At 40.6% G+C, this 27,295-nt stretch overlaps 1 protein-coding gene across 1 annotated transcript; it reads left to right on the forward strand.

The window, feature by feature from the left end:
- The first annotated feature begins 12,637 nt into the window (after positions 1–12,637).
- Positions 12,638–26,599, forward strand: ZFP62 (ZFP62 zinc finger protein). The gene is made up of 2 exons (XM_059917981.1): positions 12,638–12,705; positions 22,732–26,599. Coding segments are annotated over exons 1-2 (2,718 nt in total). The 5' UTR covers positions 12,638–12,704; the 3' UTR covers positions 25,449–26,599.
- The last annotated feature ends 696 nt before the right edge of the window (positions 26,600–27,295 follow it).

Below are 27,295 nucleotides of genomic sequence, written 5' to 3' on the forward strand. Positions count from 1 at the left end.
TTTCCATTTCTTTAATTTTTTATCTATATGAGATGATGTTCACTAAACCTATATGTGATGATCATTTCATGATGTATGTAAGTCAAATCATTATGCTGTGCACCTTAAACTTATACAGTGCTTATAATTGTATTTCAATAAAACTTGAAGAGAAAAAAAAAGAGATGGAGTTTAATTCCGCTCTCCCTGAATGTGGGCCGGCCTTAATGATTGCTTCTAAATAGCAGGGTGCAACTTCAGAGACTAGGGAATAAAAAAAAAACCTTCAGCGACTAGGGCACTGTGACTTCTGCCTTGCCCTCTCTCTTGGATCACTTGCTGCCATGCCATGAGGACCTTGGAAGGGAAAGCCCCCCACCCCCAAACTTTAAGGGAAGACTCCTATGTCAATTGAATATAAGTTTTGCCAACTTGTGTAACAAGTAAGGCCACGTTTTGACCACATCGTTGGCTCATGCCAACTGATGGTGCAAGAGTTCAGTGTGGCCATAGAGCCTTTCTCTTTTCCCCTTTTTGAGGTTCCCTGACTATGGCAAGACTATTAGTGTTCACCAAATATCCACAAGCTCCCGCACTTCCCCGCCGCCTTTGCGGTTAGAATGGAGCTTTGTGATTGGTTCTCTCCAAAGAGATGTGGGCGTCAGTGATGTAAGGCACTTCTAGGCCTGCCCCTTGAAACACTCCACAGGATCTTCCAGCTTCCTCTTCTTTACAGTGACAACCCTGAAGTCCACGTATTCCAGATGTTATGGCTACAAGATGAAGGAGGGCAGGCTGATCTGCACTGAACTTTACATGAGCAACAAATCTTATGTTCAGCCACTGGGATGGAGGGTTTATTTGTTAATGCATCCTAGTCTAACCCATCCTGACTAAACCATTGCCTCTTTCTAGTATCTCTCTCTAGGTCTTTGGGGTATTCCATGTATTCTCCAGGGCAAGTCCAGGTTGTATGTGTGTCTACACTGCTGTCCCCTCCAGCTTAGTTAGATTGCTTTGTACAAACAGATCATCTCCAGAGTTTTAGGAACACTGGTGCCCACCACGCAGGTAAAACTATGGACCTCAGCCTTTTCTGTAATTTTCTCTAGCCCAGCCAAGAACAGGCCATGATGTTTCACAAGACCTCACTATTGGGAGAAAAACCTACCACTGGCTACACTTGATACCCACAGATCCTAGGCAGTCTGGGTCCCTTACAGATACCCCCCTGCTAGAGGCAGGCCACCTCCCCTAAGTTCTTCTCTGGGCTCCAAGAGAGCCAGACCCAGGGAGAAGGAGACAACATTTGACCGTGCATAAATCTGCACTTCCAAGACCTTAGGTCCTGTCTCAATATCTTTCTCTTCCCTGAGGAATGAAGGAGGATGATCTACTCCCCTCAGGAGCCAATGCCTGTAGGAATGTGACCCAGTAACAATAGTAGTTAATACTGATATAGTGCTTATTATATGTCAGGCCCTGCTCTAAGTGCTTTATATAGACTAATTTATTTTTCACAACAATTCTATGAAGTAGGTACTGTTATTACCTATTTTCCAGATGAGGATGCTGAGACCCAGGGCAGTTAAGTACCAGCCCAGGGTTACACAATTACCTAGAAACCCAGAGCCCAACACTGATTCAAGAGAGATACCTTGGAACAGGGTTCCATTTTCTAAGTGCTGGCTCTCCAAATTAGGGAAATAGAGAGCTCCTTTGATTTTCAACTTCCCCAAAGTCTTATATAACTGTGAGTTAATCCATGTTTACAACAGGAAGTCTAATTCTCTCTCTTTTTTTTTAAAAAAAAAAAAGGCCTGCTACTTGGTCTTGTTGTCCTGTGGTCTGTGAGCAACAAGTGGAGAAAAATGGCATCTCCAAGAGGAGATCAGTCAGCTGGGCTTGGACCAGCAGGTGCCAAAGATGTTTTCAAGACAATGTTTCAAAGATGTCAAAGATCATAGCTTCTAAACTGCCCAGCTGTGTATCCTTGGGTGATTTGCTTACCCTCTTTGTTTCCTCATCTATAGAATGCAGGGTGGTATATACAGTGCCTTCATCATAGGGTTGATGAGAAAATTCAATATATCAATATATGTAAAGCACTTAGAACAGTACCTAGTACAAAATACATACCATAAGAGTGCTCAATATTATTGATTATCACTGCAGATACAAGTTTCAGCCAGGACTTCTGAAAAGAGAAGACATCTACTTTTGCCCCAAAAATGAGAACAGTAGGAGAACTACTGTCCCTTCCAGATCTTTTTCCAGGGATTGTGAGTTATCCCTTAAGAGTCCCTGATAACTGATGTTTCTGCAGGTTCCTCCCTGTCTCTCTTGCAGCTCAACAGTGCCACATAGGAATTTTACACATCCATTTAAAGCTTCCATGTGTGAAAGGAAATCACTGACATTAAAAGGCAAACAGCAAACAGAATAGCAACATTTATAGCAAATTCAAAAGGTAAATTTCTTTAATACATAATGCATTCCTACAATGTATAAAAACTCCACAAAAGGTGTCAAGATGATACTTGATCTAAGAAGGGCCAGTGATCAATGGAGGAGATCACTATAAGGGTAAGAAAATTAAACAAGATATAATTTTTTGCCTGGAAATTTAGAGGAAAAAACACACCTGTTAAAACTTAATCCTGGGGAGGTGTGTATGTAAAGGGCTCTGTATTTATGGCTGGGGGCCTCGTAAATTGATATAATCCTTCTTGAGAGTAGTTTAGCAGTCTGATTCCATTTAAGTTTTATTAAGCTTAAATTAAAATTTTGAATAAATACTACACTCTCATGATTCAAAATGCAAGGAGTATAAGAAGGATATGCACTGAAAATTCTCCTTCCCACCTATCTCCTCCAACAACCCAGGTACCTCCCCACAGACAGCCAATGTTAGTGGTTTCTGGTGCAAACTTACAGGGATATTTTTATGTATACAAATATGTACATATTCTTTTCATCCTTTCTTACACAAAGCATAGCATATGATAACTTGGAACATTGACTTCTTGCATCTTAGAGATTTCCACACCATTTCATAAAGAGCTCCCTCTTTCTTTTTTATGGGTGAATATTAGTCTGTTGCATGGTGTTAAGGGTTGTTTTGTATCCCCTTGAAAATTCTTCTGTTGAAGTCCTAACTCCTGACCCTGAGTAGCTCAGAATGTGATCTTATCTGGAAATAGGGTCACTGCAGACATAATTAATTAAGATGAGGTCACAGTGGAGTAGATGTTTCCAGTTCCAAGCTTGTACTGCTCATTGCACGACAGGCCAATAAATTGAGAGATAAGTTGTTGGGGCAAGGAATAGCGACTTTATCTGAAAAGCTATCCGACCAAGACAGGGTGAACTAGTGTCCCAAATAACCATCTTAGTTTTCAGGCTTCTTTCATACCAAAAGGAGGGTGTGTGGCTGATTGTTGCAAACTTCTTGGCACTGGAATCCTTTGTTCATGCAACTGTCCAAGTAGGTCTGGTCACAATGTTCCTATAAACCTCCAACAAGACAAAACTTGTTCTCTGTTCTGCAACTTTTTAATGGAAAAATGTTATACCTTTAAAGATCAGAGCCTTAAGAATGGGCTATCCTGTATATTTCAGGCTATAGGCAACATTTTTTTACAGAAGGTGCAGAGCCAGCATGACTAAGCACAGGCAACAGAGCACAAAGGTTAGAGCTAAAGGAATAGATCCAATGTGGAGTCAGGTTTGTTCTCTGTTACATAGGTTGGGCCCTAATCCAGTATAACTGGTTTCCTTACATAAAGGGGAAATATGGACACAGACATGCACACAGGGAGAATGCTATGTGAAGATGAAGGCAGAGATGGAGTGATGTGTCTACAAGCCAAGGAACACTAAAGATTTCCAGCAAACCACCAGAAGCTAGGTGAGAAGCATGGAATAGATTCTCTTTCACAGCTCTCAGAAGGAACCAACCCTGCTGACACTGATCTTGGACTTCTATCCTCCAGAATTGTGAGACAATAGATTTCCGCTGTTTAGGCACCCCAGTTTATGGTACTTTGTTTTGGCAGCCTGAGCAAACTAGTACATGTGGATGTACAAGAATTTATTTAATTACTTTCCTACTTTGGACTTATTAGGTTTTCTTCAATCTTTTACTTTTAAAAGTGCTGCAGTGAATGACTTTTGCACACACCATTTCATGAGTGCATGACTACACCAGTATGGTGAATTTCTAGAGCAGAGTTGCCAAGGCAAAGGATGTATGTGTAATACTGTATGATATTACTTATATGTGGAATCTAAAAAGCACAACAAACTAGTGAATATAACAAAAAAGAAACAGACTTACTGAGATAGAAAACAAACTAGTAGTTACCAGTGGGAAGAGTGAAGGGGGAGGGGCAAGATAAGAGTAGGGGATTAAGAAGTACAAACTAGTATGTATAAAATAAGCTACAGGACTTCCCTGGTGGCTCAGTGGTTAAGAATCTACCTGCCAATGCAGGGGACACAGGTTTGATCCCTGGTCTGGGAAGATCCCACATGCTGTGGAGTAACTAAGCCCATGCGCCACAACTACTGAGCCTGCACTCTAGAGGCTGCGAGCGACAACTACTGAGCCCATGCACCACAACTACTGAAGCCCATGCGCCCTAGAGCCTGCGTGCTGCAACTACTTAGCCTGTGCGCTAGAGCTCGCAAGCCACACCTACTGAGCCCATGCGCCACAACTACTGAAGCCCGCTTGCTCTAGGGCCCACGTGCCACAGCTACCGACCCTGTGTGTTGCAACTACTGAAGCCCACGTGCCTAGAGCCCGTGCTCCGCAACAGGAGAAGCCACCGCAATGAGAAGCCTGTGCACCGCAATGAAGAGTAGTCCCTGCTCGCCACAACTAGAGAAAGCCCGTGCACAGCAATGAAGACCTAACACAGCCAAAAATTAAAAAAAATTTTTTTAATTTAAAAAAATAAAATAAGCTACAAGGATATATTGTACAGCACAGGGAATATAGCCAATATTTTGTGAAACTATAAATGGAGCATAACCTTTAAAAATTGTAAATCACTAATTATATATCTGTAACTTATATAATATTGTACATCAACTATACTTCAATTTTTTTGCAGGTATTGACATTTATTTTATAAATGAGACAATGGGTATCTATAATATCCAATGTCATGGTCAAGTCATAGCTGACCTGAAGAACTAGTTTCTCTCTCTTTTTTTTTTTCTTTAATTTTTATTAGAGTGTAGTTGACTTACAATGTTGTGTTAGTTTCAGGTGTACAGCAAAGTGAATCAATCATACACATATATATATCCATTCTTTTTCAGATTCTTTTCCCATGTAGGTTATTAGAGAATATTGAGTAGTTTCCTGTGCTACACAGTAGGTCCTTATTAGTTATCCATTTTACATATAGTAGTGTGTATATGTTAATCCCAATCTCCCAATTTATCCCTCCCTGCCTTTCCCCCTTGGTAACCGTAAGTCTGATTTCAAGATCTGTGAGTCGGTTTCTGTTTTGTAAACAAGTTCATCTGTATCATTTTTTATTAGCTTCCACATGTAAGTGATATCACATGATATTTGTCTTTCTCTGTCTGACTTACTTCACTTAGTATGATAATCCCTATGTCCATCCATGTTGCTGCAAATGGCATTATTTTGTTCTTTTTTATGGCGGAGTAATATTCAATTGTATATATGTACCACATCTTCTCTATCCATTCCTCTGTCAATGGACATTTAGGTTGCTTCCATGTCTTGGCTATTGTAAGTAGTGCTGCCATGAACATTGGGGTGCATGTATCTTCTTGAATTACAGTTTTCTCCAGTATATGCCCAAGAGTGAGATTGCTGGATCATATGGTAGTTCTATATTAGTTTTTTAAGGAACCTCCATACTGTTCTCCATAATGGTTGTACCAACTTACATTTCCACCAACAGTGTAAGAGGGTTCCCTTTTCTCCACACCCTCTCCAGCGTTTCTTGTTTATAGATTTTTTGATGATGGTCATTCTGACCAGTGTGATGTGCTACCTCATTGTAGTTTTGATTTGCATTTCTCTAATACTTAGTGACTTTGAGCATCTTTTCATGTGCCTCTTGGCCATCTGTATGTCATCTTTGGAGAAATGTCTATTTAGGTCTTCTGCCCATTTTTTGATTGGGTTGTTTGTTTTTTTAATATTGAGCTGCATGAGCTGTTTGTATATTTTAGAGATTAATCCCTTGTTGGTCACGTCATTTGCAAATATTTTCTCCCATTCTGTGGGTTGTCTTTTCATTTTGTCTATGGTTTCCTTTGCTGTGCAAAAGCTTTTAAGTTTAATTAGGTCCCATTTATTTATTTTTGCTTTTATTGTCATTACTGTAGGAGGTGAATCAAAAAAGATCTTGTGATTTATGTCAGAGAGTGTTCTGCCTATGTTTTCATCTAAGAGTTTTATAGTGTCTGTCCTTACATTTATGTCTTTAGTCCATTTTGAGTCTATTTTTGTGTATGGTGTTAGGGAGTGTTCTAATTTCATTGTTTTACATGTAGCTGTCCAGTTTTCCCAGCACCATTTATTGAAGAGGCTGTCTTTTCTCCATTGTATATTCTTGCCTCCTTTGTCATAGATTAGTTGACCATATGTGTGTTGGTTTATCTCTGGACTTTCTATCCTGTTCCCTTGATCTATATTTCTGTTTTTGTGCCAGCACCACACTGTTTTGATGACTGTAGCTTTGTAGTATAGTCTGAAGTCAGGGAGCCTGATTCCTCCAGCTCTGTTTTTCTTTTTCAAGATTGCTTTGACTATTCAGGGGGGGGAGGTCTTTGTGTTTCCATACAAATTGTAAAATTTTTTGTTCTAATTCTGTGAAAAATGCCATTGGTAATTTGATAGGGATTGCATTGAATCTGTAGATTGCTTTGGGTAGTATAGTCATTTTCACAATATTGATTCTTCCACTCCAAGAACATGGTATATCCCTACATCTGTTTGTGTCATCTTTGATTTCTTTCATCAGTATCTTATAGTTTTCTGAGTACAGGTCTTTTGCCTCCTGAGGTAGGTTTATTCCTAGGTATTTTATTCTTTTTGATGCGATGGTAAATGGGATTGTTTTCTGAATTTCTCTGATTTTTTTGTTGTTAGTGTACAGGAATGCAAGAGATTTCTGTGTATTATTTTGTATCCTGCAACTTTACCAAATTTGTTGATGAGCTCTAGTAGTTTTCTGGTAGCTAACTATACCTCAATTTTTTAAAAAAATTGTTTTAAAAAGGATGCATGCATGGTGATCCGTACTGCCCAGTGCCTTCCTGGGCGTTCGGAGAGTCTGCACTTCCTCCAGCACAGCAGGAGAGGGCTGCTTCCTCCCTTTTCCCATTACCACAGTGTGTTCTCAAACTTTTGGATCTTTGCCATTCTGATAAGAGAAAAATGGCATCTCCGTGAAGTTTGGGTTTGCATTGTTATTATGAATCATTTGTACATACGTTTCTGTGAACCCATTTTTCTATCAGATTGTTGGTCTTTCTTTCAGTTTTGGAAGAGCTCTTTGTGTAGCAAGGAAATTTACCCTTTGTGATACAAAATGCAAATACTTTTTCCCAGTTAGCCATTTGATTTTTCACTTTTCTTATGGTGGTTTTAAAATAAAATTTATTTGTGTGTATTTGAATTGATTACTCTTCACTTTTATGGTTTCTGGATTTTGTGCTAGAGCAACAAAGAAAAAAAAAAACCCTTCCTCATTCCAGTATGATCTAAAAAATGTCCTGTGTTTCTTTTTTCTAATATTTTTTTTAAATAAATTTATTTATTTTTATTTATTGGAGGCGTTGGGTTTTCGTTGAGGTGCACGGGCTTCTCATTGCAGTGGCTTCTCTTGTTGTGGAGCGTGGGCTCTAGGTGCACGGGCTTCAGTAGTTGTGGCACACAGGCTCAGTAGTTGTGGCTCACGGGCTCTAGAGCGCAGGCTCAGTAGTTGTGGCGCATGGGCTTAGTTGCTCCGCGGCATGAGGGATCTTCCCGGACCAGGGCTCGAACCCGAGTCCCCTGCATTGGCAGGCGGATTCTCAACCACTGCGCCACCAGGGAAGTCCCTTTTCTAATATTTTTATGGAGGTGCTAGCAGCAGCAGTGATGGTTAGTGTGGGCAAGTTTTACATTTAATTCTTTGACACATCTGAAGTTTATCCCGGTATAAGAACAGAGGTTTGAATCCCAACGTGCTTTTCTAATGCTTGACAGTTGTCCCCACACCATCTTTTCCCCACTCATTTGAAGTGCAACATTTATCAGATACTAAATACCCATGACTCTTTAGGCCTATTTTCAGACTTTATGTCTCATAATTACACCAACTTAATTGTTGATATTCTGTAACAGTGCTCCCCCATCACATTTTCTTTTTCTCAGGCATTTCTAGCTAGAAACAAACAAGCAAGAGCTTGTTCGTTTTCCCACATGAACTTTAGAATCAATGGTATGTTGCTAAAGAAGATTCTGTTGCTATTTTTTATTGGGATCATTAGTTATAGATTAATTTACAAATGACATTGTTCTGATGCTGAATCCATGTCTGTGAATGGTGCATCTGAGAATCTTTCGGTAAGTTTAGCTAATCTTTTGTGACCCCAGGAGCAATGTAACTTTTCTTCACATAGGTCTTGCACATATCTCGTTAATTTCTGGGTATTTGGCCTTTTGTATATTTGTTTCTACTGTAAACATAACCTTTCCTTCCATTATTCTAATTCTAGTTTGTACATAAGGAAATGATTGGTTTCTGTATGTTAATTTGGAACCACACCCCTTACAGAATTCTCTTCCTGTTTATTCTAGATTTTTTTTTTTTTGGCTGAATCTCTAGGGCTTTTCAAAAATGAAATCTTTTAATCTACAAATAGGATAATTATACCCCTGCTTTCCAGTGTTTATATTCTGCTTTCTTTTCCCTTATCCAGGTGCAGTGGGAAATAATGGTAGGAGGGGGTAACATCCTTGTCCGATTCTCTGCTCTGATTGCTTCCAATGCTTCTTGCCTCTTCTTACTAACTATTCCAAGGAAAACATAGAAAAGGCTTTTGCACACTACTATGTATTACAGCACCGATTTATTTTTTTTTAAAAGAAGACTTAGTAAGAACTTAAATTATTAAAAGCAGAAAAGTTGAAGAGATTATAGGTCAATAGAATATCACAAAGAGTAACAACATGGAAAATGATAATGTATAATTTTATTTGTAAAAACACTACCTAAAAATTGGAGATATAGTGCTATTATAACTATCTAAAACTGAAAATTGGCGATAAAAAGGGAAAGAAGTTTACCAAGATGTTAACAGTGGTTGCCACTGGGTAACAGGATTAAAAGTGATTAGTTTTCTTTCCAAATTTTACATAATGAGTTGATATTATGCCATAGTGGGAGAAGGACTTTTGACCAAATTCAAGGACTAAAAGTGGAGTTGTAAGCAAGCTCCTTTGGGCATAGCTCAACATTAATCTGTACTTGAACCACTCCAAAGGGGGCAGATGAACCCTAAAGGAAGGGCAAACTCTGGGCAGTCATTGCCGTACCTTTGGGCCTTCTAGAGCAGCATTTAGAAACGTAATCTAGAAATGTAATGCCAGCCATGTATGTGATTTCTGATTTTCTGGTAGACACATAAGTAAAAAGAAACAGGTGAAATTCATTTTAACAATATATTTTATTTAACCCAATAAAACCAAAATATTATCATTTCATTATGTAATCAACATAAATAATAATATTTTACATTCTCTTTTCCTACCAAGTCTGAAATCCAGTATGGATTTTACATTTACAGCACATCACAATTCAGACTAGCTGTTTAACATGCTTACCATATGTGGACAGTGGTTAACATAGTGGACAGGGGAGGTCTAGACACTGCTCTGATTTGTAGATTTCCGGCAGAGACAGGTGTTGGAAAAGGTGCACGCCCGTGCGTGTGTGTAGACACAAGGCCAAACAAAAGGTGCCTGGAGTATAGCAAAACTCATGGAGTAAAAAAATTACCTAAAATAAAAATCAAGGGCTTCCCTGGTGGCGCAGTGGTTGAGGGTCTGCCTGCCAATGCAGAGGACACGGGTTCGAGCCCTGGTCTGGGAGGATCCCACATGCCACGGAGCAACTAGGCCCGTGAGCCACAATTGCTGAGCCTGCGCGTCTGAAGCCTGTGCTCCACAGCCAGAGAGGCCGTGATAGTGAGAGGCCCGCGCACCGTGATGAAGAGTGGTCCCCGCTTGCCGCAACTGGAGAAAGCCCTCGCACAGAAACGAAGAACCAACACAGCCATAAATAAATAAATAAATAAATAAACCCAAAGTTTAAAAAAAAGAAAAATCAAGATCATGCGGGCTTCTCAGTGATCCCTGTCTCCCACTCCCCACCCCACCAAATACCTTTCACTGAGCAAAGCCACCCAGCCTGGACATAAATATTTTTCTACTTTGCTACATAAAGGATGAAAACAGTCTTCCTCTGCCATGTATGATAGGCAAGCCCAACATAGCAACCTTCAATCTAGAGTGTGAATCTTTCTGGAGGCATGTGAGGACTGCCCAAAGCAACATCTAGAGCCTTGCTGTCCAGTAAGGGGCTATTAGCCACATGTGACTATTTAAATTAACTGTAATTAAAAATTCAGATGCTCAGAGAACTAGCCACTTTTCAACTGCTCAATACCTACATGTGTTCTAGGCTACTTTTGGGGGTAGCTCAAAATCCCAGTCCTCAACATGTGCATGTGCTTTTGCCTAAAACCACGCAGCTGAAAAAGTCCTGGGACTCTGCTCCCAGGGTTTGAAGCTGCCTGGGTCTTTTCTATGATAGAGCACATCTCGTACTGATATGGAGCCAAATGGATCAAAGACCCATTGCTACAAGGAATCCCCTTCTATTCCCACTATTTACCTGCATCTATAAAAAATGTAAAAGAAGTGTGGAAATGATGCTGAACATTTGCTCACTCAGAGCAGGCAGACAGCTAGATATGAGCAAAGAAAGGAGGGGCACAGGCCAAATGGCAGGAAACCATATATCTTCTGAACACCGGGGCTCCTTGGGCAAACAAAGAAAAGCAGGAACCTCCAGACTGACAGGAAACCACATATTTTGGGGTGATGTGTCCTGGAGGCAAAGAAAGGTGAGAAAAGGTGGGAATCTCCAGTGTCCAAATGTACCTTTTTGCTCAATATGCCCTCATTACAATAAAATTAGCCTTGCAGATAAAAAGTTCCCATCATGCACCAATGCCATGACACTACCGATCAAGGCTAAATAAGGACAAAAATCACTCCTCCCCTCAGGAAGGTGGAGCTGGGATGAAAGTCAGGAAGTACGACCCCAAACCTCTCCCTCCCCAATGAATATTCCTTCCATTCATTTCTGCACCCCACATCACCTGCTTGCCAAAGAAACTCAGGGTAGCTTACTCACTTGGGTCTGCCCGCTCTTCCTTTCAGAGCCTACTAGATAGCGCTTAAATCCTCACTTTCTTTCTTGACCTCCATGTCTCATCTCTGAATTTTTTCTGCCGTGAGACAAGAACCTACTCTCCTGTAACAACTACAGCGATAAGTAAAATCCATCCAAGTAACTTGCATATATTGAACTATTAAAAAATCCATCTTATTAAAAGTTGTGCTTCCAAAGCATTTCACTTTTTGTCTAAGAATTGATAGTAATATTGTGCAATATATATACTTTTATTAATAATTCGGAAAATACTTAACACGAGAAAAAAATTATAAACTTCTAATTTTGTTATGGAAATGCATGCCAGGGTGAACGATAAAACTTAAAGCATAAAACTATTTTACATTAGAATCAAATTCAGTGATGCACATAGAACTAAAATATTTTAGATTAGGATAAAAACCCTGTGAGGGACATAAAGATACAGGTTCAAAGAAAACACCCAAAAAGGTATTCATTCTTAAAGAATGAGAAGCAGTTTGCTTGTTTTTTTTTCAAATGTCAGTATTCACAATGTGCCCTCAAGGTGTCTTATGCAATTACTTAAACTTAAGATAAAAGATATTTAGATGTTACTTTAAAGAAAGGATCGCTTTTCAGTCATTTCAATCTGGGGTTTCAAAAGCCGACACCGGAGGTCACTGCCCCGCTGCCGCCGCTGCAGAGTTGGTATCAGGTCTGGTCCCTGAGCTGCCCGTCCAGGAGCGCTTCGCTTCGCTCTGAGGTCAGGAGCTCTCCAGCCGCCGCGTCCGCCCCTGTTAAGACCCTCAGGGGCTCCAGTCTCCGCCCTCTCCTCTGCCCTCATTCCTCCCTCCCGGGGTCGCCCACGCAGCCTCACTTTGTAACAAGTTACGTTCAAATACAGCTGTCATCAGGTGTTTATTCTACCGAGCCACTTATTTGCTTTATTGTCTGCCCCACCCCGGAACGTAAAGTCCTTGAAAACTGGAACTTCGTCAGTTCGCCCCTTGCTCGCGCCACAACGAGCGCCACAACGAGCCACAACAACTTATCTTGATAGTGAAGGAACAATACTCCCTCTGCGCCCAGGCCGTCGCAGAGCACCTCGGGTCACGTGCCCGAAACGGGAACTATCATCGAGTCAGTCCTCCAACCTCCCAGAGAGGACTCGGAAGTGCCCCAGAGCCGGCGTGAGTTTTTCCGGCCGGGCCGTCAGCGCTTTTGTCCCGCCGGCGGCCGGGCTCCCGCGGTGCCCCCACAGCCAGTACGTGAGTCCGAGGCCGCCCGGGCTCCCGCCCCCGGCCCTAACCTGCCACGCCCTTCCCTTCTTGGCAGGGTCCTAGCTACCCCTCGGGTCTCGGGCGGGATTCGGGAGGAAGCGCGCCCCCTCCCCACACATACATCAGGAAGCGAGTTTCGGGGAAGTGGAGGGGAGGGAAGATTTCGGGCCGGCCGAGGGGTTTAGGGCGCGCCCCTGGAATATAATGGGTTCCTTGCGCGCCCCACCTCCGGCTGTCCGAGCGGGTCAGGGCCGGGTTGGGGCTGCCCGGTGCGTGCAGAAGGGCCGGTGCCCCGCACCCGTGTTTTTCAACTCTTCGCTGCTGTTTCGAGCGGGAGGGGAACCCTGAAAATTAGTGCTTTAAAATAAGCCCCCGTGGCAGTTCAGTTTGGCCCTGGGATTTGAGAGAAAATACAAGCGTTGGAGGGGCCCCTCCCCCCACACCTTTATTTTTCTTTGATGGGGCAGTGATGTTGAGAGACTCTTATCGCAGGTGTGGATCGAGCCGCTGGGAGGCGCTTCTCGGCCTTCGCACTAGGGGAGCTCACCTGTTTTACAGACAGGGGATCAGGCTGCCTGTAGCTGCCTATCACAAGTTGAGAAGGAATTGACTAGGTCCCAGGGAGAAGAAGGTCGAAGAGTCTCCTAGACCTGGGGACAGCCTGTGGGAGCCCAGGCGTGGGGATGTGAATTAGAAATGGGGAATGCCGGGGCTGGGTGTGCTGCTCTAAGACTTTTGGACTAGGAGGCCACCAGGAGTGTTTTCTTTTTGAAAGCACGAGGATTTTTTCTTAAATAAGTTTTTGACTATGTAATGTATTCATATGGTTCAGATATTAAAAATATGAAAAGATGTCAGTGAAAAGGTTTTCTTCTGCCCAGCTGTCTGCCTAGGCCCAACCCCAGTAGATAACCAACCACATTTGTTAGGTTATTTGAGTGTATCTTCCCAGAGTTTCTTTATGCAAACACTGGCAGATTTGAATGTAGTTAGTTCCTCTTTTTTTTACACAGGTGGTAGGGTACTGTTCAGAGTTCTGCCCCTTGCTTCTTTTGCTAAATCTATGTTAGAGGTCATCGGAACACAAAGAGCTTTTTTTTAATACATTGCTGTGGTATTGGACTGGACATTGTTTGGATGTTTTGGATGTCCTGTAATTTTTTAGATCTATTCAGGCCATTTGCGTTGTTTCCAGTTTCTTTGTTACATCAAACAATGGCACACCCAGGGACATTGTACCAGGGCTTATCTGAGCAAGGGTTTTTAAAGAAGGGATTAACAATGATAAAAAAAATTTTGTTTTACGTTAACTCTGCCAGTTATTGGTAGATTGTTAAATATGTCAATACATTATTATAATAAGTCATGTAGAGTGTTTAAAGAACAAATTAAACCAAGTAGCTTTTCTCTCCTGAGACCTGTGTTTATGATACTTAGCCTTACAGTAGCCTAATCAACCATCTATTAATGACTGTCTTCAAGCCAGTCTTTGCCCCTTTAGCTTCAGAAAATCTCCTTTGCTTACCTTATTCCTTAGGATGACTAGAAATCTCTTCTCCCCTACCGAGTTTGAGAGTGCTCTATTTCATTTTTTACTTTAAGGAAAAATCACCTTTAATCATAAGGATTAAGCAGTAGAACCAACTTATGTTAACCAATTACAATTCTGATACTCGTAAACTTAATGCAATAACTAAATCACAAATCGTACTCTCTCTCTTTCCATCTGCATATCAATTTTCTCACTTCTTAGTCTCATCTTTCATTTGTCCCATCCTCCCACTTCTGTCTTCTGAGTTGGTAAGCATTTTGCTCTCACATTCCCTCTTATTTTCTCTTTTTCTTTCTCTGGTCACCTCCAAGTCTAGTATAATATCCAAGAACTTAAGACACATAATTCAGATGGTAGATTGATTTGTGGAATATGGTTGGTACTCTGGAAATCCACGGTAGCTGCATTTGTTGCACCTGTTGCTTATTGCAGTCTGTTGTTAAGGCAGGAATTTTCAACCAGAGTGAGCCACAGTTCCTCTCTTGTGAGTTGTCTACTCTCTTGAGAAGTGGCTCCTGACTCTCCTGGGCAGGGATAGTAAGAATTACGGACAGATTCTTACCATCTGCATGTTCTTTTCTAGGCATTGGTGGTAGAATATGAACAGCATGAAGCACACATTTGCCCGGAGGTGTGGGTCATGTGTAATTTGGAAGGAGTGGATGGCTTTCTGTGGCTGAAACTTTTAACTGATGTAACTAGGTTATTGGGATGTAACCAGTTTTCTCTCTGTTGAAAACTGATTAGAGAGGAGTTCCCCATCATCAGCTTTGAGAACTTTTAAGAAATTAAACCTGTCTGTCCCTCTCTCTCTGCAGGAGTTGTGCTTTTGGAGCGATTCCTTTCTTGTGTCATAGGGGACACATGAGCTAGCCACCACATTAGTCTTGATTGGATTATAATAACCTCCTTCTAGACTGCAGGACTCAGTTCTCCCCCTGCCCCCAATCCATTCTCCCATTGCAACTAGTATGAGTGATCTGTATTTCTTTTAATTTTATATTATGAAAAAATGTAAACATAACAGGAAAGTAGAATAGTACAGTGAACTCCATACATCCATCACTCAGATTCAACAATTATTAGGATTTGGCTACATTTGTTTCCCTTTTCCCTTTTTCATTTTTCTTTGTTGAAGTATTTTAAAGGAAATTCCAGACATCATGCCATTTTATCCTAGCATACTTTAGTTTAAAAAAAAAAAAGATAATGGCCACAATGCCATTATCTTACACCATCCTAAATTAATTCTGATTCCTTGATTTTATCTAACAGGAATTGGTAGACTTCTGGGTCTATGGTCTGTTTTTGTATGGCCTGCAAGCTGAGAATGTTTTTTACATTTTTAAAGGGATGTTAAAAAGCAAAGCAAAGAGAAAAAAAGGAAAAGAAAAACAAGTAATAGAGTTGTATGTGGCCAACAAAACCTAAAGTGTCTTATGTCTGGCCCTTTACTTACTCCTGATTTGATCGAATAAGTGATCTTTCAAAATGCATATCCGAGTTTGTCCCTCTTTGCCTAAAACTCCTCGGGATCAAGTCTGGACTCCTTAATATGATGGGCAGAGCCTGGTGCAGCCCTTATTTTTGCCCACTTATCCAGCTCTGCCTGCCATCTTCTGTTCCAGATGTCCAGAGGGTGGTGGACACCAGCCCCTTTGCACCTGCTCTTCCCTCTGTTAGAACTATTCCTCTCTTCTTGAAGCTCTTCCTAGTTCTTTGAAGCAGAGTCTATCTCTACCCCTTCTTCCATCATCCATGCCTAGTGTCTGCCATTTTTATTGTGTGTTGGTTGTTTTCCTGCCAGACTCTCATACTAGTTTGCAAGTCCTTATTGGCCAGGACTTGTCTTTTCCATCTCTGTGTCCCTAGGACTAGCCCAGTGGCTGGAGAGAAAAGTAGGATATGGATCATTATATAATTTCGCTGGGCAACACTCAGTCGCAGAGATAACTGAGATACTAGAATGTATCTTCAGTATTGTTTGTAAGGATAACTTAATATTTTGTTATTCTCTTGACTGTCTTTACAATTTAGCAGCTGTCTTAGTCCTTGTGGGCTGCTATAACAAAATACCACAGACTAAGTGGCTTATAAACAACAAGTTTATTTTACATAGTTCTGGATGCTGGGAAGTCCAAGACCAAGGCCCCAAGGGGTCTCTGTGGTATCTCTTTTCTAAGAACACTAACCCCATGCATGAAGGCTCCACTCTCATAACCTAAGTATCTCCCACAGACTTCCCACTTCTAATACCATCATTATGTTTTAGTGCTTTTCTAACTGTGTTTTCGACTGAAGTCTTCTTAGTCTTAGTATTGATTAATATGAATTTCATTGCAAACCATCTGTTTTCAGTGAAGCTACACATTTATATTGCTCTGTTTTGATTTGTCATTAAGGGGATTGGATGAACTACAATCAGATGATGGGAAACTCTGCTTCCACCCAAACAGAGGAGGTTAAGCAGGGCTAGAACAGGGAGACTCCTGGAGTCTGCCTAGGTTAGAGAGGTAAACAGTGAAGTATTTGTGATTTCATGTAGACCCGGCCAGTCAGCAGCCAATCAAACAAGGAATCCGAGAGGACATGAAGGGAACTGAGAATTAGCCTGTCAGAGGGAGGGGAAAGGGTCCATCTGGGTCAAGCATTAGTAAGTGTGGTGTCAGCAAGGGGTGAATTAGCATGGCCCCTTTGGTGTTTAGCAAGTCATTCCAGCTGGCCAGATGCGGAAGGCTTCAAGCACACTAGGTAGCCTGGAAACACCCACTGGAGAGTGTTCACATGTGCATTTTACAAAATTCTTGACAGTTATTGGAAGAGAATTGAAAAGGGATAAGAACGAAGGTAGGAGACTATGGCAGGAGTTCAGAAGGGAATTTAGGAGGGCTTAAACTAAGGCCCTAGCAGTGGGAATGGAGTGGGGGGTGGCGACACGAGAACTGTGTAGGCAGTGGAATCAGCTGGTCTTAAGCGGTCTTTTGGATGTGGAGTGGTGAGGGAAAGAGAAGTGCCCGAGACGGGTGGATATGAGGCTCTATAATTGAAGAGAGGAGTGTGGGCCAGAGATGAGGTTCTACAAGACAGCTTGTAGGAACCACGCATATATATGGGACTGCCCAGGGAGAGCATGTAGAGTCACAAGAGGAGAGGTTCAAGACAGAACAGGGAGCCAGGAACATCCAAGGGCTGGGGGGGGAGGTGGTCAGCACCTGGCCCTGAAGAAGCTAATGCAGCATGGTCTGAGTGGAAGAATTCAGATTAAATAGATGAGGCATGAGGGGAGACGGGACATGAAGACCACTTTTCCAAGACACAACTGTGAACAGGAGACAGGATGGCGAAAGCAGTACCTGGAGGGGAAGGTATAGTTGAGAGAATTTTAAATTTACATTTTGACATTTTAAAACTTTTTATTTGGAAATAATTTCAAATATATAGAAAAATTTCAAGAGTAAGAATAGTGAAAAAAATACCCTTTACTCATTTACCTGTGATTAACATTCTACTTCATTTTGTCTTCTCTCTCTTGCTCTTTCATGCATATCTATCCATCTATCTATCTATCTACTTTTTTCCTAAACCATTTGAGGGTAACTTACATACATCATGCATGGCCCTTTATCCCTAAACACTTCAGCGTATATTTATAGGGATATTCTCTTGCATAACTACAGTATAATTGTCAACTTGAATGAATTTAAAGTTGATATTACTTTTGCCTAACTTATCATACATACTCCAGTTCTATCAGTTGGCACGATTATTTTTTATAAAGCTTGTCCCTTCACTACATATCCAGGTGAGGTCAGGTATTGAATTTGTGGTCAAATCTCTGCAGTCTTCTTTCATATGGAACATTTCTATAGCCTTTCCTTGTCTTTTATGAAAATGACATTTTTGAAGAATACAAATAGCTTTTAGTAGAATGTTCTTTATTTTGGATTTATCTGATCTACCTGATGTTTCCTTGTTTCATTTCAGGTAATGCATTCTTATAAGTGATGTGTCCTTCTCAGGGCATCACTTCTGGAAGCACATGATGTTTATCTGCCCCCACTGGCAATATTAACTTAAGACCCCTAGCCAAGATTCTCCACTGTGTAATTACTATTTTACCTCTTGCGGTCTATGGGGGAATATTTTAAGACCATGCATATATCCTGCTCCTTGTCAGAATTTCCCCCTAGATTTAGAATCCATTGATAATTCTCCCCTGATCCAGTCTTTACCTTGATGGTTGCAGAATGCTGAGTTTTTTCTTGCAACTCTACTACTCCCTCCACATTTTCCAACCGGCCCTGGCATTCTGCTGTCAGCAAGAGGCCTCCCTTTCTCCCCTATTTGTGCCTGTATGGACTCATGAAATCCTATTTTCAATGGCTTACGATTCTTTACATAATCATTATTATGGAACCTAAATTCGGTGTTGAAGCTGGGTCTTGTGCCCACATTTTTGTTTTGTGTTGTTTTAAGCATCTCCTTATTTGCTGGCATAACAGGATGTCTCAGCTCCTTTTGTACCTATCCTGCCCCCAGCCTGGAATCCTCCTGCTTCCTTTTACTAGGTTATGGTAGTAGAGACCCAGAACAAGGTTCTAGATGTGTGCATGTTAACTCAGGTTATTTTTGCTTCTTAGCTATCAGCAGACAGAGCTAGAGAATATATGTACATTTACACACGTATACATACAAATTTAAATACATGTGAATATACACTTATATGATGTGCACATTTATATATAATTTAGAAATCATGAGTTCACACCAGTACCTCCAATTTGTCCACAAAGGGTTCTTTCTTTTTTTTTTTTTTTTTTTTTTTTAAAGGGTTCTTTCTTATCTTCCCCTGTTCCATATTTTTATATTCCTTCTTCCTCCAGGAGGGCCCTGGCTCTCAACTAAATCAACACATTTACTCAGTCTCATAATAGATCTAAAATTGTTTCTGAATTGCTTTGCCCATTCCACTACAGAAAGCAAACCTGCTAAAAAAGGATTGTTTGCAGCTCTTCCCCACTTCCCCCTCCAGCCTTCCCAAGACTGAGAGTATATAGTATAGTCACATACTATGTACCCAAGTGGGTACTTGGGTTAGTTGTTTGTTTCTTTTTGTTTCCTTCTTGTTATGGTATTCATGTGAAACACAAATGAGTTAATTTGTTTCTGTTCACTTTCTGGTTTCACTTTACTGTTGTCCAATTTTCTCACTGATTTAATTTTATTCTTTGAATCTGCAGAACATGATCATGCTTCCACGAGTAAAGACTATACAAAAAGCTGTACTCTGAGCGTCTCTCTCCCCTCTCGCTTCTGTTCTGTTCCCCCGCCCTACCCCTTATAGGTAACAGGCTTCACTGTTCTGTGGATTCTCTCATTACTGAAACGATAAGCAGCTGTATGCTTGTTTTTTTATTTTCTTACGTAGAATGTAGCATATATGCTTTTTTTCACTTTACAACCTATCATGGAAATTGCTTCCTATCAATTTATAGAAATGTTCCTCATTCTTTTTTAGTTCTCCAGTGTGTATATGTGCCATAGTTTATTTAACCAGTCTTCTGTGCTTGGACGTGTAGGTAGTTTTCCAAATTTTGTAATTAAAAATAAGGCTACAATGAATAACTTTGTGCACATATACTTTTGTATTGTTGGAAGTGTATCTTTGGTATGAATTCCTAGATGGGATTTCTCGATTAGAGAATAATACATACATAGTTGTGTAGATATTGGCAAATTTCCTTCAACAGGGGTTATGCCAGTTTGCATTCCCAGTATTGGATGAGAGTGCCTGTTTTCCCACAGCCTCACCCACAGAGCATATTGTTAAGTTTTTGAATATTTGCCAATCTGATAGATGAGAAAGGGGATCTTTGTATAGTTCTTATTTGCATTTCTCTTATTATGAGTGAAATTGAAAACATGTTTAAGGGCCATTTTAGTTTTTCTTTTTGTGAATTGTCTTCATGTCTTTTGCCCATTTTTCTGTAGGATTTTTAGTCTCTTTTTCTTCAACTTTTAAAAATTCTTTGTATATTAGAGATATTATCACTTATATAAGCACTTATATATGATGTATGTTGCAAATATTTTCTTCCACCTGTCATATATTTGTTGATTTTGCTTACGGTATTTTTGCCATACAATTTTACTTTTATTTCTATATAGTCCAATTTATTAATCTTTTCGTTTATTGCATCTGGGTCATAGAAAACTTTCTCTGTACTTAGGTTATGGAGGCATTCACCCATGTTTTCTTCTAGCATTTGTATAGTGTTTTTAATATTTAGAGATCTGCTATGTTTGGAGTTTATTCCTGTGAATGGTGTAAAGAATGGATCTAATTTTATTTTTTTCCAAATGGCTTTATACTTGTTCCAACACTATTAAAAAGATCGTTTTTGCCTCAATAATTTGATATACCATCTTTATCATATACTTGATTTCTATGTGTAATTGGGATTATTCTGAATTTTTATTCTATTCTGTTTATTTATATACCAATACCACACTGTTTTAGTTATAGCAGCCTTTTGGCATATTTAGATATCTAGTATGGTTAGTTCTCCTCCCTTGTAGCTCTTCCTTTTCTTTTTTTCCCCCTGACAAATTTTGTGTGTTTCCCTGGCAGTTTTAGGGGATTAGTTTTATGGCTGTAGAAACTTGAACATCTTTCTCTTCTCAGGGCTGAGGGTGAGTAGAGGTAGAGGGGCCAAGGCCAAAGGGAATGGATGGAGCAAGGTCCCTGATGTGATGGGAGCAGGATTCAGATGAAAGGTGTGTTGCTGTTGATGGTCTGGAATTCCACTGCCCACCCAGTAGCACTCACATTTTAAATGGCATGGACTGCTCTGCCCAAGGTAGTAAAGAAAGGGAGCAAGGAACTAGGTCATGCCAGCATTCCTCAGTGACTTCTAATGATCTCTTACCTAATATTACTTAATAGTCATTTTGTGAGCTTTCTCAGATGAACCACCTTTTTAAAATGTCTACTGAGTGATTCTTTATTATATCTTCCTGGTGATATTCTGGGTTACTAGCTCCTCCTGTTCCGTAAATTTTAATTCAGAGTCCATCACTCCAATCCCATAAGCATAAGTTGGATCATGAGTGTGATTCTTTATATGTGTCTACTCCAGAGTATATATCTTACTTTTAGTGCCCTTGCTTTCTCGTCACATGTTCACATATAGTTTCTAAGTAGAACTACAGAGTACCGACCAAGAGGGTCTGATACCCAGGGTAAGAGGGGAAGTCTGAACTTTAACTAAGTCTAATCACAAATGTCTAAATGTCTAAGGTTGGGGAACAACTAGTTTAGAACTGTTTCTTTTGTTCTCAAGAGTCAGTCTTTTAGCAGGTGGATGCTGATGGAGTGCCAGCTGTGTGTAGAGTGCCTTCAGGGGAACAGAGAGTCACTGCCTGGGCCCTAAAATCTGCTTTGAGAAGGGGTTTACCTTTCCTGAGTCCTGTGGTTTATCCTGAGGTTCTAGCCCTGATCCAGTAACCTGACCTTGATTAAATAATAAAATAGATGGTATAGCATATAGAACTACCCAAGTGACTGGCATTGTTCTCCATACCTTATATATGTTATTTAATGTAATACTCACAACAGTTCTGTTGCCCTCATTTTACAGATGAGGAAACTGTGGCATAAAGAGGTTAAATAACTTTCTTGAGGTCATACAGCTAGGTATTTGAACCTAGGCAGTATTATTATCCTTTGCTTGATGGTTTGTGTTTTAGCTTCTGATCTTTGATATGCTCTGATTGTAGTTAGCCTGTTCATAAAGTAGGAGTGAAAGCCTCTGCCTGGCAAGCCAGAGTGTGTTCTTCCATATAGAGTTCCTCCCTGACTAACCGCCCTCCAGGGTCAGTGTTTTCCTTGGAAGGGAAATCTAGGAGGGCCACACCAACGACAGGGAGCAGCAGCTTGTTTTCTTTCTCATGTCTGACATGACTGTCCTCATGATTTCATAACCAATTCCCCAATACCTCTACTCATGTACTGATTTAGTTTTGCTTGCCTGCCCTCTGCTGATTATGTCTTCTTAGCTTTTGTTTTATTACTCTTTCAGTCTCCTATTTTTCAGAAATTACTTTTACCCACTGTTTGTTTTTCCAAGACTAGGTGGCATTTTTCAGAAATTGATCAATGTTGCCTTTGGTTCTGTGCGTCATTCCAACCCGTTTCAACTTGCCCTCATACTAAGCTGTTATGCAAGAATAGAAAAGCTCTCTGTTCCATTGGCAATCCACGGCTCTAGCATTTTAGCATTAGCTCCACAGGGACTGAAATTTTGGCATGTCCACCACTGTATCCCCAGCAGTTAAAAGTGGTACCTATCACACGGCATGTAGTCAATAAACATTTGTTGAGTGAATGAGTGAATTTGGATGTAATTCCTTCAGTTTCTTCTAAAGTGAAGGTATCATTTTCATTTTCTTGGTTTAGTGTCACATTTGAAGACGAGGGGCACTGAGGATGAGGAATCAACTGAAAAGTGTGAAAATATTGGAAATGCAGAATCTGTGTGGCCAAAAGTGGAAGGTCTTCACAAGGATCATATGCAGGAATCTAAGGTTGGTGAAACTTGTGATTGGGATAGCAAGGTAGAGAATCAGATGGAAAAGCCTGAGGGAAAAAGAATGAAGGAAGACAAAAGTGGCATCAGGGAAAAGATTGGCAAAACCAAGAATACAGCAAATATAAAGACAGAACAGGAAGATGTGGCATCTGAGAAAAGCTTACATCTGAGCTCAAAACATGTTACACACCAGCCTGTCTGTATAGAACAGAAAAGCAGTGAAAAAGGCAAATGTGTGGAGAGCATTAATGGAAACTCTCATCCCAGTCTACAGCAGAAAACCAGTGCTGTTAAGAAATCACATAAATGTGATGACTGTGGGAAATCCTTCAAATATAATTCCCGACTTGTTCAACATAAAATTATGCACACTGGTGAAAAACGCTATGAGTGTGATGACTGTGGAGGGACTTTCCGGAGCAGCTCGAGCCTTCGAGTCCACAAGCGGATCCATACTGGGGAGAAGCCGTACAAGTGTGAGGAATGTGGGAAAGCCTACATGTCCTACTCCAGCCTTATAAACCACAAAAGCACCCATTCTGGGGAAAAGAACTGTAAGTGTGATGAGTGTGGAAAATCCTTCAATTATAGCTCTGTTTTGGACCAGCATAAAAGGATCCACACTGGGGAGAAGCCCTATGAATGTGGTGAGTGTGGGAAGGCCTTCAGGAACAGTTCTGGTCTCAGAGTCCACAAAAGGATCCACACAGGTGAGAAGCCCTATGAATGTGACATCTGTGGGAAAACCTTCAGTAATAGCTCTGGCCTTAGAGTCCACAAAAGGATTCACACAGGGGAGAAACCCTATGAATGTGATGAGTGTGGGAAGGCCTTCATTACTTGCAGAACACTTCTAAATCATAAAAGCATCCACTTTGGAGATAAACCTTATAAATGTGATGAGTGTGAGAAATCGTTTAATTATAGCTCTCTCCTCATTCAGCATAAAGTCATCCACACTGGAGAGAAACCTTATGAATGTGATGAATGTGGGAAGGCCTTCAGGAACAGCTCAGGCCTTATAGTGCATAAAAGGATCCACACAGGAGAGAAACCTTACAAATGTGATGTCTGTGGCAAAGCATTCAGCTATAGCTCAGGCCTTGCAGTCCATAAAAGCATTCACCCTGGGAAGAAAGCCCATGAATGTAAGGAGTGTGGAAAATCATTCAGTTATAACTCACTTCTTCTTCAGCATAAAACGATTCACACTGGAGAGAGACCTTATGTATGTGATGTGTGTGGAAAAACTTTCAGAAACAATTCAGGACTCAAAGTCCACAGGCGGCTTCACACTGGGGAAAAACCATATAAGTGTGATGTGTGTGGAAAAGCCTATATCTCACGCTCTAGCCTTAAAAACCACAAAGGAATCCATCTTGGGGAGAAGCCCTATAAATGTAGTTATTGTGAGAAATCCTTCAATTACAGCTCTGCCCTTGAACAGCATAAAAGGATTCATACAAGGGAGAAACCCTTTGGGTGTGATGAGTGTGGAAAAGCCTTCAGAAATAATTCAGGCCTTAAAGTACATAAACGAATCCACACTGGGGAGAGACCTTACAAATGTGAAGAATGTGGGAAAGCCTACATCTCACTCTCAAGCCTTATAAATCATAAAAGTGTACACCCTGGGGAAAAGCCCTATAAGTGTGATGAGTGTGAAAAAGCTTTCATCACATACCGAACCCTTATAAATCACAAAAAAATTCATCTTGGGGAGAAGCCCTACAAATGCGATGTGTGTGAGAAATCTTTTAATTACACCTCACTCCTTTCTCAACACAGAAGGGTCCACACTAGAGAGAAACCTTATGAATGTGACAGGTGTGAGAAGGTCTTCAGAAACAACTCAAGCCTTAAAGTGCATAAAAGAATCCATACTGGTGAGAAGCCCTATGAATGTGACGTGTGTGGAAAAGCGTACATCTCACACTCAAGCCTTATTAACCATAAAAGTACCCACCCTGGCAAGACACCCTACACATGTGATGAATGTGGAAAAGCTTTTTTCTCAAGCAGAACTCTTATAAGCCATAAAAGAGTCCATCTTGGGGAGAAACCCTTCAAATGTGTTGAGTGTGGGAAATCTTTTAGTTACAGCTCTCTCCTTTCTCAACACAAGAGGATCCATACAGGGGAAAAACCCTATGTGTGCGATAGGTGTGGGAAGGCATTCAGGAACAGCTCAGGCCTCACAGTGCATAGAAGGATCCACACAGGTGAGAAACCCTATAGATGCGATGAGTGTGGGAAGGCATACATTTCACACTCAAGTCTTATCAACCATAAAGGTGTCCACAGTGGGCAGCAGCCGTATAATTGTGAGTGTGGGAAATCCTTCAATTACAGATCAGTCCTTGACCAACACAAAAGGATCCACACTGGAAAGAAGCCATACCAATGTAACGAGTGTGGGAAGGCTTTCAATATCAGATCGAATCTCACCAAGCATAAAAGAACCCATATTGGGGAGGAATCTTTAAATGTGACAAATATGGGAAGTCATAGTAGTGCATCACAGAAGAGAACTCATGAGGGAGGGAATGCTCTGGATGGGACCAGGAAGAGCATGTCTCTGTAGGAGGCAGAGCTTACCTAGTATTAGAGAACCCAAATGGAAGAAAAATCTTATAAGAGTGTCTGAGGTCCTTGCTCATGGCTTATAATTTACATAGTATAAGTGAAACCATGAGTAATTTTTTTCTCTGTGATTTTCAATCATAGCCAGCAAGGAAGGTTCCAGTGTCAAAGTAGTTGAGCCCTTATGGAATATAAAATAGTTCGTACTGGGGATAAAACCTATCAAAGTTATGGAGTATGAGAAAACCTTCAAAATAAGTAGGTATTTCTGGACATAAAAAACAGATGAGAAAAAGACTTCAATTAGAAGTCTCATAGTCACCATCAGAAAGTTCATATTTGGGTAAATTATGTGAATAGAAATGTAGGAAATTCAGGTGTAGCTTTGAATTCCAATTATCCATTGCTCAGTGGAAAAGATCCAAGAAGGACCTCCAGTAGGCAAATTCAGGGAGAGGCAGGCTTCAGGGAATATAAATTAATATCATAGTGATCATGAAGAATAACTTTGATTTAACTGATTTGCGGGGAGTGATGACAACTTCTGAAACAAAATTTGGATTTCATTGTAGGAAATGTAAAAAGTGTAGACTTATAAATCTAACAGGAGATAGGAGAGAGTCACTCATAAATAAATTCAAGTTGATTGGACTGTTGTAATGTTGTGATATACATTATTGAATGGGTGAAACTTTAAAATTTTTCAAATGAACCCTCTCAATGAATGATAAATGTGTGATAAGTGAAAACCTCACACATTAGCTACAAATGAAGAGTTCTACCACGGACAGAAATTCAGCACATTCAATAACTAATGGAACACATCTTCAACATGAATTTGTACCTTACACAAAAAGAATTGATTCAGGGATTCCTATGAATAGGAATGATGAGAAGGAGAGCATTTTATTGCAAGAGCTAAAAAGCTAAGTAGCTACCAGTAATGGAGGAATAGGAGGAAATTCATGCTTCTTAACAATCCTGTTAAATGTTTGATTGTGTTATTGTAAAGATTTCATGCACTGCGTGTGTGTATTGTCTGTTGTAAAATGTTGTGAATACTTTATTCAGGGCTCACTCTCGGCCATGAAGAGCCAGATAGTTGTGGCAAGGTAAGGTGAAACTCCAATAAAGGAATTCTTCAAAAGTAAACAGGCTGTGACATACTTTAGGTGGAGTATCATACAGAGAGAGCCATTTGTGTGTCTTATCTTTGGGGGGTAAGTTATACCAGATCCAAACCAAGGAGTGCCCAGGGGACTCATCCCACAGGGCTAGTAGCTCACATTTCATGAGAAATTAGGTTGTGCCTCCACCAGGAGAAGTGCAAATTGGATTAATCCTCATACTAGGGCTGGATCATAACCCCTGGGAGTGGACAGGCTGTGTGAGTGATGAGTCACAACATAGAAACAGTTCTCTTGGGAACAGGTAGAATTTAACAATATATTGTTAACTATGTATAAGACTATTAACTAGGTAACTCAAAGAGTGAAAAGCGAGTCTTCTGAGAATTAAGTAACCTGTCTGAGAATACTCCAGGTGGGGCTTATCAGTAGAGACCGAGTTGTAAGTCAGGTCTCTCTGGCTCCAAAATCCACTGTTTACAAGAGAATAGTCTCTGGTCAGATAGTTTTCTGATTCTCTCTAGGATTCCTGTTTCCATACATACAGTTTCCATGCCTCTCTTTAGAAGTATTTCTTTCACTTTGCCTCCAAACAAGGTAAGTTTTGATGGAGGAGGGTGGAGGTGGGGGAGGGATGGTTGTTGAAAAGGGAGAGGGAAAGAGCATTTCTGCCACTCAATTCCACTTTGAAATGTCATGACCACACTTGGTCTTTGTCCTT

The sequence above is a fragment of the Balaenoptera ricei genome, chromosome 3 (assembly GCF_028023285.1).
Source record: "Balaenoptera ricei isolate mBalRic1 chromosome 3, mBalRic1.hap2, whole genome shotgun sequence".
NCBI classification, from domain to species: domain Eukaryota; kingdom Metazoa; phylum Chordata; class Mammalia; order Artiodactyla; family Balaenopteridae; genus Balaenoptera; species Balaenoptera ricei.